Source organism: Salvelinus alpinus, chromosome 3 (assembly GCF_045679555.1).
Source record: "Salvelinus alpinus chromosome 3, SLU_Salpinus.1, whole genome shotgun sequence".
NCBI classification, from domain to species: Eukaryota; Metazoa; Chordata; class Actinopteri; order Salmoniformes; family Salmonidae; genus Salvelinus; species Salvelinus alpinus.
In genome coordinates this window covers 12,206,871-12,219,974 of record NC_092088.1, presented here as the reverse complement: position 1 = coordinate 12,219,974, position 13,104 = coordinate 12,206,871, and the positions used below count along the sequence as shown (strand labels likewise).

The following is a 13,104-nucleotide window of genomic DNA, read 5'->3' as shown; positions in this document are numbered from 1 at the left end:
GACAGAGCTATTGTTGTCTTCTGTACATTATGAAGGAAGAAGGAAACCGCACACTGCTCTTGATAGCATCACTGATATTTAAAAAGCTTACATATCGGCCTCACGGCCTTCGTCAGAGCGTTTGTGAATTTTTTTAAATTAGCACCCATATGTAGACCTCGCCCCACCCACATCCGTTACACGCATCGAAAGGGGTTGGAGGTGAAGGAAAAACAAATAAGTGCTACCAAATATAACATAAATATTAAATAAAATATTAAATAAATATTCAAATAAAGTGTGTAAATAAGACGTATTAAACACGTCTGTAAAACCACAATGAGGACATAGCAAGTTTTCATGAATCATTGGGTACGTCGTATGAAAAACATCAGAGTAATCTGAAATAGAGACATAATTCATGTTCAAATTCACAACATACATAGGCATTTCATCATTAGGACCTTTAGGATATAATGTCTGGAGGGTGAAAAAAAAGAATGTTCAGATGTGCGAGTGCCTTTTGAATTTTGAACTTCTGTACATTATGACAGACATGATCCTTCAGAGTGGATTCTCTTCTGTACATTATGACAGACAGGATCCGTCAGAGTGGGTTCTCTTCTGTACATTATGACAGACATGATCCTTCAGAGTGGGTTCTCTTCTGTACATTATGACAGACAGGATCCGCCAGAGTGGGTTCTCTTCTGTACATTATGACAGACAGGATCCGTCAGAGTGGGTTATCTTCTGTACATTATGACAGACAGGAACCGGCAGAGTGGGTTATCTTCTGTACATTATGACAGACAGGATCCGTCAGAGTGGGTTCTCTTCTGTACATTATGACAGACAGGATCCGTCAGAGTGGGTTCTCTTCTGTATGTTATGACAGACAGGATCCGTCAGAGTGGGTTCTCTTCTGTATGTTATAACAGACAGGATCCGTCAGAGTGGGTTCTCTTCTGTACATTATGACAGACAGGATCCTTCAGAGTGGGTTTTCTACTGTACATTTTGACAGACAGGAACCGTCAGAGTGGGTTCTCTTCTGTATGTTATAACAGACAGGATCCGTCAGAGTGGGTTCTCTTCTGTATGTTATGACAGACAGGATCCGTCAGAGTGGGTTCTCTTCTCTACATTATGACAGACAGGATCCTTCAGAGTGGATTCTCTTCTGTACGTTATGACAGACAGGATCCGTCAGAGTGGGTTCTCTTCTGTACATTATGACAGACAGGATCCGTCAGAGTGGGTTCTCTTCTGTACATTATGACAGACAGGATCCGTCAGAGTGGGTTATCTTCTGTACATTATGACAGACAGGAACCGGCAGAGTGGGTTATCTTCTGTACATTATGACAGACAGGATCCGTCAGAGTGGGTTCTCTTCTGTACATTATGACAGACAGGATCCGTCAGAGTGGGTTCTCTTCTGTATGTTATGACAGACAGGATCCGTCAGAGTGGGTTCTCTTCTGTATGTTATAACAGACAGGATCCGTCAGAGTGGGTTCTCTTCTGTACATTATGACAGACAGGATCCTTCAGAGTGGGTTTTCTACTGTACATTTTGACAGACAGGAACCGTCAGAGTGGGTTCTCTTCTGTATGTTATAACAGACAGGATCCGTCAGAGTGGGTTCTCTTCTGTATGTTATGACAGACAGGATCCGTCAGAGTGGGTTCTCTTCTCTACATTATGACAGACAGGATCCTTCAGAGTGGATTCTCTTCTGTACGTTATGACAGACAGGATCCGTCAGAGTGGGTTCTCTTCTGTATGTTATGACAGACAGGATCCGTCAGACTGCGTTCTCTTCTGTACATTATGATAGACAGGATCCGTCAGAGTGGGTTCTCTTCTGTATGTTATGCCCGTTTCTGTTTCAGTTAATGAAGCTTAGACTTAATTGCCAGTTATTCAGCTGTGGTTCGTTGAATTACTATGGATGTGAGAAGGGAACGTATGTGGTTCCAACATCCTCACTTCTGAGTGGACAATATTGTTCACGTGCAATATGCTTTATTAATTTAGACCACAAGGGTGTTTATCAGATCATACTACAGTCTGGGATGTTGTACTTTACTTATCCCTCATCATAATGTGTTTTCCAATTATATACACGTTTATTTTATGAATGACGATGTGTGTGTGTGTGTGTGTGTGTGTGTGTGTGTGTGTGTGTGTGTGTGTGTGTGTGTGTGTGTGTGTGTGTGTGTGTGTGTGTGTGTGTGTGTGTGTGTGTGTGTGTGTGTGTGTGTGTGTGTGTGTGTGTGTGTGTGTTTTCCAGTTTCCGAATGGCGTGCAACAAGATAATAACCCACAAGATGTTTGACCACATCGTTCTGGTCATTATCTTCCTCAACTGCATCACCATCGCCATGGAGAGGCCAAGAATAGAGGCATATAGCGTGGTGAGTGACACCCACACACACACACACACACACACACGCACACACACACACACTGTAATCAGTGGAAAACATTTAGATGCACATATATTTCTCATTTGGTGCTCTCGCTGTAATTCCAAGCCGCTGTAATGAGGTGATTATTGAAATTGGATGCAAATGGAGATTGTATTGCCTGTCAGAGATCTCCCCACCATAGCTAGCAGGCCAAACACACACACACACACACACACACACACACACACACACACACACACACACACACACACACACACACACACACACACACACACACACACACACACACACACACACACACACACACACACACACACACACACACACACACACACACACACAGAGCTCGTAGCTACATTACCTGATGTTATTGTGCCTCCATCTCAATGGCCTGGGTTATTGCTGAATCTGATTGGTTTGTATCTGGTGTGTATATACTGTTGGTGGTTTAGAATGAATGGCTTTGATTGTGAGTTACATTCGCTAGAGATTTAGTCAATGTTTTATTACGAACAAAGGCAATGTCAGTTATTGCTTTGGCAGCATGCTTACTCATTTACAGTAGACTTCCACAGCCTCTTTTTGCAATTTCACTTGTCTGTAAAGCGATGGGAGTAAGAACTTGTACCGTTTACTCTGAAGTAGATAACCTACTTGTTTTCTAAAAAGCCTTGATTGGGAGTTGCGTTTGCTAGAGACCGTGGCGATTTGTCTGTCATTATAGATAACTAGTAAATACTGTGGAGTTTATTGGTTTTGCTGCGTATATAGAGTGGGGCCCGAATTTGTTGACACCCTTTTAAAGATGAGAAATAATTCCTTTATAAAATAAATAATTAAAACACTGAGCTATATTTCTTCTTTAAAATATTGCGATAAAATAATATAATATTATAATACAAAATCTCACAGAAAGAGATTTTGTTTAACAAGTAATATAATGCTTGACCCCCCTGTTTTCAATATCTTTCAATACCTCACCTTGCGAAGATAGCGGCACTGAGGCTTTTTCTAAAATATTGAGATTGGAGATTGGGAGTGATCTAAAACCATTCCTCCATACATAATATTTCCAGATCCTTGATATCCTAGGTCTGTGCTTATGGAGCAGCAGGTTGCCTAGTGGTTAGAGCGTTGGACTAGTAACCGCCGAAAGGTTGCAAGATCGAATCCCCGAGCTGACAAGGTAAAAATCTGTTGTTCTGCCCCTGAACAAGGCAGTTAACCCACTGTTCCTAGGCCGTCATTGAAAATAAGAATTTGTTCTTAACTGACTTGCCTAGTTAAAGAAAGATAAAAAAAAATGTCTAACCTCTTCAATTCTAACTGAGATGGCCTTTGCAAAATTTAGATTTTGAGGCCAATTCATATTTCTTTGTAGATATTGATGTGGGTTTGGGGTTATTGTCTTACTAGAAGTTACACTTGCAGCCAAGTTTCAGCCTCCTGGCAGAAGCAACCAGGTGTTTGGGTAAAATATCCTGATACTGGGTAAAGTTGATGCCGTTGACCTTAACAAGGCCCCAGGACCAGTGGAAACAAAACAGCCTCATAACATCACCGATCCACCATATTTTACAGTAGGTATGGGGTTATTTTCTGGTCATGCATTCTAATTTTGATGCCAAATCCACCACTGATTCACTTGGCCATAGAGCTCTATTTTTTATGTAATCTTATCAAAGTACCAGTTTCAATCCAAGTGCCAACTCCGTTTAGTAATCTCCAGACGTTTACGTTTGTTGGATGACATGAAAATAGAGCTCTTTGACCACGCGCACCAGTGGTGGATTTTGCTTCGAATTAAGAATACATGAAAACCATTGAAAACTTCTTGTTTGAATTGAAGATGGCAATCCATGACCACAGATTAAGGATCTGGAAGGATTCTGTTCAGATGAAGGATATTAAGGATCTAGAAGGATTCTGTATGGATGAACGGTCTAAGATCCCTCCCAATGTGTTCGCCAACTCATAAAACATTTTAGAGAAAGGCTCAGTGCTGTTATCCTATTGAAAGGTATTGAAAACAGGGGTGTCAATCATTTGGACCCCTACCTTTTTGAGAGAAGAAATATATTACTTGTTAAACAAAATCTCCTTCTCCGAGCAATTGCGTTAGTATAAAATAATATAATTTCCCTTTTTTTTTGTCCATCGAATCTGACTCGGTATTACAAGTCTTTATTTTTAACAGTCAATTTTGCTCACCTTCATCAAGGGTGTCAATCATTTCAGACCACACTGTAAATACTTCCACGGTATCTTATTTGACCTGTCCCATTTACACAGCAGTAAACAGCTATGTGTTTCTCTGATGCATTTGCAGAACAATACATTTTTCCTTTGGAAATGATCACATTTAGTGTGGAATGTTGGGTGAATAATTGATTTAGTGTCTCAAAAATTATTATCCAGCTTGGCACCACATATCACAATGTGGTTGTCAGGCTCTTGATGTTTTAACACCACCACAAACAACATCTGCTTAGTTACTGGCTTTGGTTCATGAAATGAATTCATGGTACAACAGACATTTAGTCAATGTTTCATCTTTAGGGGTTATTATGAGGTTGACTGGGCTGGAAAATAATGAATAATGTCAACAGTTTTTTTTCATAACTGATTGTATGTTGAGGGATGTAAAATAGGAAAGGGGAGAAGAGGAGAAGGAAAGGAAGGAGAGGACGAGAGAGGAGAAAGAAGGAGAGGACAAGAGAGGAGAAAGAAGGAGAGGAGAAAGAAGGAGAGGATGAGAGAGGAGAAAGGAGAGAACAAGAGAGGAGAAAGGAGAGGACGACAGAGGAAGGAGAGGACAAGAGAGAAAGCAGAGGACGAGAGATGAAAGGAGAGGACGAGACATGAAAGGAGATGACGAAAGAGGAAGGAGAGGATAAGAGAGGAAGGAGAGGACGAGAGAGGAAAGGAGAGGACGCGAGATGAAAGGAGAGGACGAGAAAGGAAAGGAGAGGACGCGAGATGAAAGGAGAGGACGAGAGAGGACGAGAGAGGAAAGGACAGGAGAGGACGAGAGAGGAGAAAGCAAGGAGACGACGAGAGAGGAAGGAGATGACGAGAGAGGAAGGATAGGACGAGAGCGGAAAGGAGAAGACGAGAGCGGAAAGAAGAGGACGAGAGAGAAAGGAGGGGACGAGAGATGAAGTAGAGGACGAGAGAGGAAAGGATAGGACGAGAGAGGATGGAGAGGACGAGAGAGGATGGAGAGGACAAGAGAGGAAAGGAGAGGACGAGAGAGGAAGGAGAGGACGAGAGAGGATGAGAGAGGAGAAAGAAGGCGAGGTCGAGAGAGGAGAGGAGAGGAAATGAGAGGATAGGACAGGAGAGGAAAGGAGAGGACAGGAGAAGACGAGAGAGGAAATGAGAGGATGAGAGAGGAAAGAGAGGACGAGAGAGGAAGGAGAGGATGAGAGAGGAAACGAGAAGAAGGAGAGGAAGGAGAGGACGAGAGAGGATGAGAGAGGAGAAAGAAGGCGAGGTCGAGAGAGGAGAGGAGAGGAAATGAGAGGATAGGACAGGAGAGGAAAGGAGAGGACAGGAGAAGACGAGAGAGGAAATGAGAGGATGAGAGAGGAAAGAGAGGACGAGAGAGGAAGGAGAGGATGAGAGAGGAAACGAGAAGAAGGAGAGGACGAGAGAGGACGAGAGGAGAAAGATGGAGAGGACGAGAGAGGAAGGAGAGGACAGGAGAGAAAATGAGAGGATGAGAGAGGAAAGAGAGGACGAGAGAGGAGGGAGAGGATGAGAGAGGAAACGAGAGGAAGGAGAGGACGAGAGAGGACGAGAGGAGAAAGACGGAGAGGACGAAGGAGGAAGGAGAGGACGAGAGAGGAAAGGAGAGGACGAGAGAGGAAGGAGATGATGAGAGAGGAAGGAGAGAATGAGAGAGGAAACGAGAGGATGAGAGGAAGGAGAGGACGAGAGAGAAAGGAGAGGAGGAGAGAGGAAACGACAGGAGATCTAAACTAACTGTATACGGAAGTCATTTGGCGAAAGGCAGCAAGCCTCAGCAGAAGATGGAGGGATGAGACATACTAGATGAGTGGAGGGATAAAGATGTTTTACTCTGTGTCTGTCACTGTCTTTTGGAATCTCCTCTCCTTCTATTTCTACTTCACTCTCACTCACTGTCAGAATATATATAGCAAAGTTAATCCTAAACTACTTTAGAGGCAACTCAGGCGTATATTTTTAGTCTGTTGTCATTACTCACTTTGCTCTCTCTCTCTCTCCCTCCCTTTCTCTCGTTCTCTCTCCGTCTCTCTCTCTCTCGCCCTCCCTTTCTCTCTCTCTCGCCCTCCCTTTCTCTCTCTCTCTCTCTGTCTCTCTCTCTGTCCTCTCTCTCTCACTGTCTCTCTCTCTCTCTTCTATTTCCCTGCTTCCTCCCTTCATTTCACGATCTGTTCATTTATAATGAATTTAATTATAAACAATACATAGTCACAGAGGATAGGAATGACTGAGGTCCCCCACGGAACTCTGAAACATTTCTTAAACAAAAAACGATTGTGTGTAACGGCTGATTTCCTCCTCTTCGTCTGAAGAGGAGGTGTAGGGATCGGACCAAGACGCAGAGTGGAAAGTGTCCATGTTTTATTAACAATAAACTGAACACTACACGAAACAAAATAACAAAAGCGAATCAAACCGAAAGACAGTCCCGTGTGGCACGAACACTGAAACGAAATACAAACACCCACAAACACACACGTGAAACCCCGGCTGCCTAAGTATGATTCTCAATCAGGGACAACGTTTGACAGCTGCCTCTGATTGAGAATCATACCAGGCCGAACACAAAAAACCCAACATAGAAAACACACATAGACAACCCACCCAACTCACGCCCTGACCATACTAAATAAATACAAAACAAGAGAAAACAGGTCAGGAACGTGACATTGTGCAAAGACTCCCAGAGACTCTGTTGTGGATATGAACTAGTCTTACTCGGTAAGCGTGAGTGCATGGGAATGAAAGTTCACCTACACACACACACACACACACACACACACATATATACAACACACACAATACACACATTCACTTGACCACGCTGAAGGGTGCGTGTTTGTGTTGCAAGGGTCTGTACAGTCCGTTTACCCTGCTTGTTTTCTTTCCTGAACCATTGTTTAGATTCCCAAACAGTTTCTCATCCCCCTTAACAGAACACTGACCTCTGTCTCTGTCTTTCTGTCTTTCTCTGTCTCTCTCTATGTATCTGTGTCTCTGTCTCTCTCTCTCTCTGTTTCTCTTTGTCTCTCTCTTTGTCTCAATTCAATTCAATTGAAGGGGCTTTATTGGCATGGGAAACATATGTTAACAATGCCAAAGCAAGTGAAGTAGATAATAAACAAAGTGAAATAAACAATAAAAATTAACAGTAAACATTACACTCACAGAAGTTCCAAAAGAATAAAGACATTTCAAATGTCATATTATGTATATATGCAGTGTTGTAACAATGTACAAAGGGGAAAATACATTAACATAAATATGGGTTGTATTTACAGTGGTGTTTGTTCTTCACTGGTTGCCCTTTTCTTGTGGCGACAGGGCACAAATTCTGCTGTTGTGATGGTACACTGTGGTATTTCACCCAGTAGATATGGGAGTTTATCAAAATTGGGTTTGTTTTCAAATTCTTTGTGGATCTGTGTATTCTGAGGGAATGTGTGCCTCTAATATGGTCATACATTGGGCAGGAGGTTAGGAAGTGCAGCTCAGTTTCCACCTCATTTTGTGGGCAGTATGCACATTCTCTTGAGAGCCAGGTCTGCCTACGGCGTCCTTTCTCAATAGCAAGGCTATGCTCACTGAGTCTGTACATAGTCAAAGCGTTCCTTAAGTTTGGGTCAGTCACAGTTGTCAGGTATTCTGCCATTGTGTACTCTCTGTTTAGGGCCAAATAGCATTCTAGTTTGTAAATTCTTTCCAATGTGTCAAGTAATTATCTTTTTTGTTTTCTCATGATCTGGTGGGTCTAATTGTGTCTCTCTGTCTCCCTCTCTCTGTCTTTGTCTTTCTTTCTCCATCTCGCTCTCTCTCTTTCTCTCGCTCTCTCTATTTCTCCCTCTCTCTGCCTTTGTCTCTCTTTTTCTCTCTCTCTGTCTCGCTCTCTCTCTGTCTCCCTCTCTCTGCCTTTGTCTCTCTCTTTCTCTCTCTCTGTCTCTCTCTCTATGTCTCCCTCTCTCTGCCTTTGTCTCTCTCTTTCTCTCTCTCTCTCTGTCTCTCTCTCTCTATGTCTCCCTCTCTCTGCCTTTGTCTCCCTCTCTCTGGCTTTGTCTCTCTGTCTCTTTCTCTCTATCTCTCTATGTCTCCCTCTCTCTGTCTCTCTCTCTATGTCTCCCTCTCTCTGCCTTTGTCTCTCTCTTTCTCTCTCTCTCTGTCTCTTTCTCTCTATGTCTCCCTCTCTCTGCCTTTGTCTCTCTCTTTCTCTCTCTCTGTCTCTTTCTCTCTATGTCTCCCTCTCTCTGCCTTTGTCTCTCTCTTTCTCTCTCTGCCTTTGTCTCTCTCTGTCTCTCTCTCTCTCTCTCTCTCTCTCTCTCTCTCTCTCTCTCTCTCTCTGTCTCCCTCTCTCTGGCTTTGTCTCTCTCTGTATCTTTCTCTCTCTCTCTCTATGTCTCCCTCTCTCTGCCTTTGTCTCTCTCTATCTCTCTCTCTCTCTCTGCAGGAGCGCATCTTCCTCACATTATCCAACTACATCTTCACAGCGATCTTTGTGGCAGAGATGACAGTAAAGGTAAGGATGGACTTAGGGGACCATATATATTTTTTACATGTTATTTCACCTTTATTTAACCAGGTAGGCCAGTTGAGAGCAAGTTCTCATTTACAACTGCGACCTGGCCAAGATAAAGCAAAGCAGTTTGACACATACAACAACAACATAGTTACACATGGAATAAACAAACACAATCAATAATACAGTATAAAAGTCTATATACAGCATGTGCAAATGAGGTAGGATAAGGGAGGTAAGGCAATAAATAGGCCATGGTGGTGAAGTAATTACAATATAGCAATTAAACACTGGAATGGTAGAATGTGCAAGTAGACATACTGGGGTGTAAAGAAGCAAGATAAAAAAATAAATACAGTATGGAGATGAGATAGATTGGATGGGCTGTTTACAGATGAGCTTTGTACAGGTGCAGTGATCTGTGAGCTGCTCTGACAGCTGGTGCTTAAAGCTAGTGAGGGAGGTAAGAGTCTCCAGCTTCAGAGATTTTTGCAGTTCGTTCCAGTCATTGGCAGCAGAGAACTGGAAGGAGAGGCGGCCAAAGGAAGAATTGGCTTTGGGGGTGACCAGTGAGATATACCTGCTGGAGCGCGTGCTATGGGTGGGTGCTGCTATGGTGCCCAGTGAGCTGAGATAAGGCGGGGATTTACCTAGCAGAGACTTGTAGATGACCTGGAGCCAGTAGGTTTGGCTAAGAGTATGAAGCGAGGGCCAGCCAACGAGAGCATACAGAGCATACCCTACCAAGCAGTAAACACGCAATGTCCTACCCAGGGAAGGGTAGTCTTCCTGGGCTTGACTCATCACTGTGCCTCAGGGCTCTAGTTAAGGCCTTCATAGGTCTGGTCTGATCCACATGGCCAGGTTAAAGCTCTACTCCCTCTGGGTGATATTAGGACATGTTGGGTAGGAGTTGCCCACAGGCAAAGATCTAGAAAAATCTTACCCAAATCCTAACCTTTACAATCAGAGAGAAACAATGCCAAACAGTTTTGTAATCCTACTCTTATGAGGACTGTTTATAAACCTACATCCATCAGTGGATTATGTGTACAATCTGCCCTCAGGCTTATCAATCTGCCCTCAGGTTTATCAATCTGCCCTCAGGCTTATCAATCTGCCCTCAGGTTTATCAATCTGCCTTCAGGCTTATATATCTGCCCTCAGGTTTATCAATCTGCCCTCAGGTTTATCAATCTGCCCTCAGGTTTATCAATCTGCCCTCAGGTTTATCAATCTGCCCTCAGGTTTATCAATCTGCCTTCAGGCTTATCAATCTGCCCTCAGGTTTATCAATCTGCCCTCAGGTTTATCAATCTGCCCTCAGGTTTATCAATCTGCCCTCAGGCTAATTAATCTTCCCTCAGGCTTATCAATCTGCCCTCAGGTTTATCAATCTGCCCTCAGGCTTATCAATCTGCCCTCAGGTTTATCAATCTGCCCTCAGGTTTATCAATCTGCCCTCAGGCTAATTAATCTGCCCTCAGGCTTATCAATCTGCCCTCAGGTTTATCAATCTGCCCTCAGGTTTATCAATCTGCCCTCAGGTTTATCAATCTGTACTCAGGTTTATCAATCTGCCCTCAGGCTAATTAATCTGCCCTCAGGTTTATCAATCTGCCCTCAGGTTTATCAATCTGCCCTCAGGCTTATCAATCTGCCCTCAGGTTTATCAATCTGCCCTCAGGTTTATCAATCTGTACTCAGGTTTATCAATCTGCCCTCAGGCTAATTCATCTGCCCTCAGGTTTATCAATCTGTACTCAGGCTTATCAATCTGCCCTCAGGTTTATCAATCTGTACTCAGGCTAATCAATCTGCCCTCAGGCTTATTTGACTAAATAGAAAGAAAGAGAGAAGGGGGAGAGAGAGAGAGAGAGAGAGAGAGAGAGAGAGAAGGGGGAGAGGAAGAGGAAGAGAAGGGGGAGAGAGAAATGGGGAGAGAGAGAAGATGAGTACCATTTTAGAGTTTCCTAAAAGTCATAATTTAGTGAGAGATGAGAAAATAGAGCTAACAAATACTTCAAGTACCTGACGTACCTAAAATACCTTAGATAGTTTAGATGACAGAAATACCTTACAGGTCCAATAAAGCCATTTTTATCTGAATATCAAATTATTTCTGGGTAACAATTAACTACCTTACTGTGATTGTTTTCAAATAAAATGGTCAAAAGAAACAAAAATAGTTTCTTAGCAAAGAGCTATTTCTTAAGCAAGAATTCTGCCAAGACTAGTTTGTGAGTTTCTGAGTTGGGAAGGGAAAACTGAAAATGTGCTATTATTGGCAGAGAGGTTTGGAACTCTGTGTCTTATTGGTCTATTAACTAATTTACTGCATAGTGATGTCACCAGGAAGGCCAAAACTACATCCCACCAAAACAGGCTGAAATTTCAGACGATCTTTTCAAACAGCTCTTACACTAAAATGACATTATCATCATTTTCACAATTTCACAGTATTATTCCAACCTCATAGTGTGGAAACATATACACTACATGTGGACACTGCAAAAGTATGTGGACACCTGCTTGTCGAACTTCTCATTTCAAAATCATGAGCATTAATATGGAGTTGGTCCCCCCTATGCTCCACTTTTCTGGGAAGATGTTGGAAAGTTGCTGCTGGGACTTGCTTCCATTCAGCCACAAGACCATTAATGAGGTCGGGCACTGATGTTAGCGAGTAGGCCTGGCTCGCAGTCTGTGTTCTGATTCATCCCAAAGGTGTTTGATGGGTTTGAGGTCAGGGCTCTGTGCAGGCCAGTCAAGTTCCACCGCACTGATCTCGACAAACCATTTCTGTATGGACCTCGCTTTGTGCACGTGGGCATTGTCATGCTGAAACAGGAAAGTCCCTTCCCCAAACTGTTGCCACAAAGTTGGAAGCACAGAATTGTCTAGAATGTCATTGTATGTTGCAGTGTTTTCCTGGAAAGATTTTCCTTCACTGGAACTAAGGTGCCTAGCCTGAACCATGATAAACAGCCCAGACCATTTTTCCTCCTCCACCAAACTTTACAGCTGGCACTAGGGGCGCAACTTTGGTTTTAGATGTGGGGGGGATATATGTGTATATATATATATATATATATATATATATATATATATATATATATATATATATATATATATATAAATATATATATATATATATATATATATATATATACGTATATATATATATATTTTTTTTTATCCAGGCGGATAAACACTCCAAACAGCTTACCCGACTCCTCGGAGGCGTCCGCATGGTCCTAAAGCACACCGCTGCCTCATTTTTGTATCACATTCCAATGATAAAACTGGGGGGGACAAAAATGCAATTTCAGAATGTGGGGGCCATGTCCCCAGTGAACGTTGCGCCCCTGCATTCGGGCAGGTAGTGTTCTTCTGGCGTCCGCCAAACCCAGATTCGTCCGTCGGACTGCCAGATGGTGAAGAGTGAATCATCAAATCAAATTAAATCAAATTGTATTTGTCAAATGCGCCAAATACAACAGATGTAGACCTTATCGTGAAATGCTTACTTAACAAGCCCTTAATTATCCAACAATGCAGTTCAAGAAATAGAGTTATGAAAATATTTACTAAATAAACAAAAGTAAAGCAATAAAATAACAATAACGAGTCTATATACATACTATATATAGTATATACAGGTACATAACGAGACTACCACTACCAATGTGCGAGGGTATAGGTTATTCGAGGTAATGTGTACATGTAGGTAGGGGTAAAATGACTATGCATAGATAATAAACAGCGAGTAGCAGCAGTGTAAAAACAAAGGAGGAGGGGGGTCAATGTAGTATTCCGGGTGGCCAATTGGTTAATTGTCTTGGGTGTAGAAATTAAGGAGCCTTTTGGACCTATATTCACCACTCCAGTGGAAGCGTTTCCACTGCTCCAGAGTCCCATGGCGG

At 42.7% G+C, this 13,104-nt stretch overlaps 1 protein-coding gene across 1 annotated transcript in view; it reads left to right on the top strand.

Annotated features, from left to right (window-relative positions):
- The window catches only part of LOC139570030 (voltage-dependent T-type calcium channel subunit alpha-1G-like), a 253,614-nt gene that overhangs the window by 136,353 nt on the left and 104,157 nt on the right, over positions 1 to 13,104 (top strand). The window contains 2 exon segments of the mRNA XM_071391473.1: positions 2,280 to 2,403; positions 9,110 to 9,178. Coding sequence (XP_071247574.1) covers positions 2,280 to 2,403; positions 9,110 to 9,178 — 193 coding nt within the window.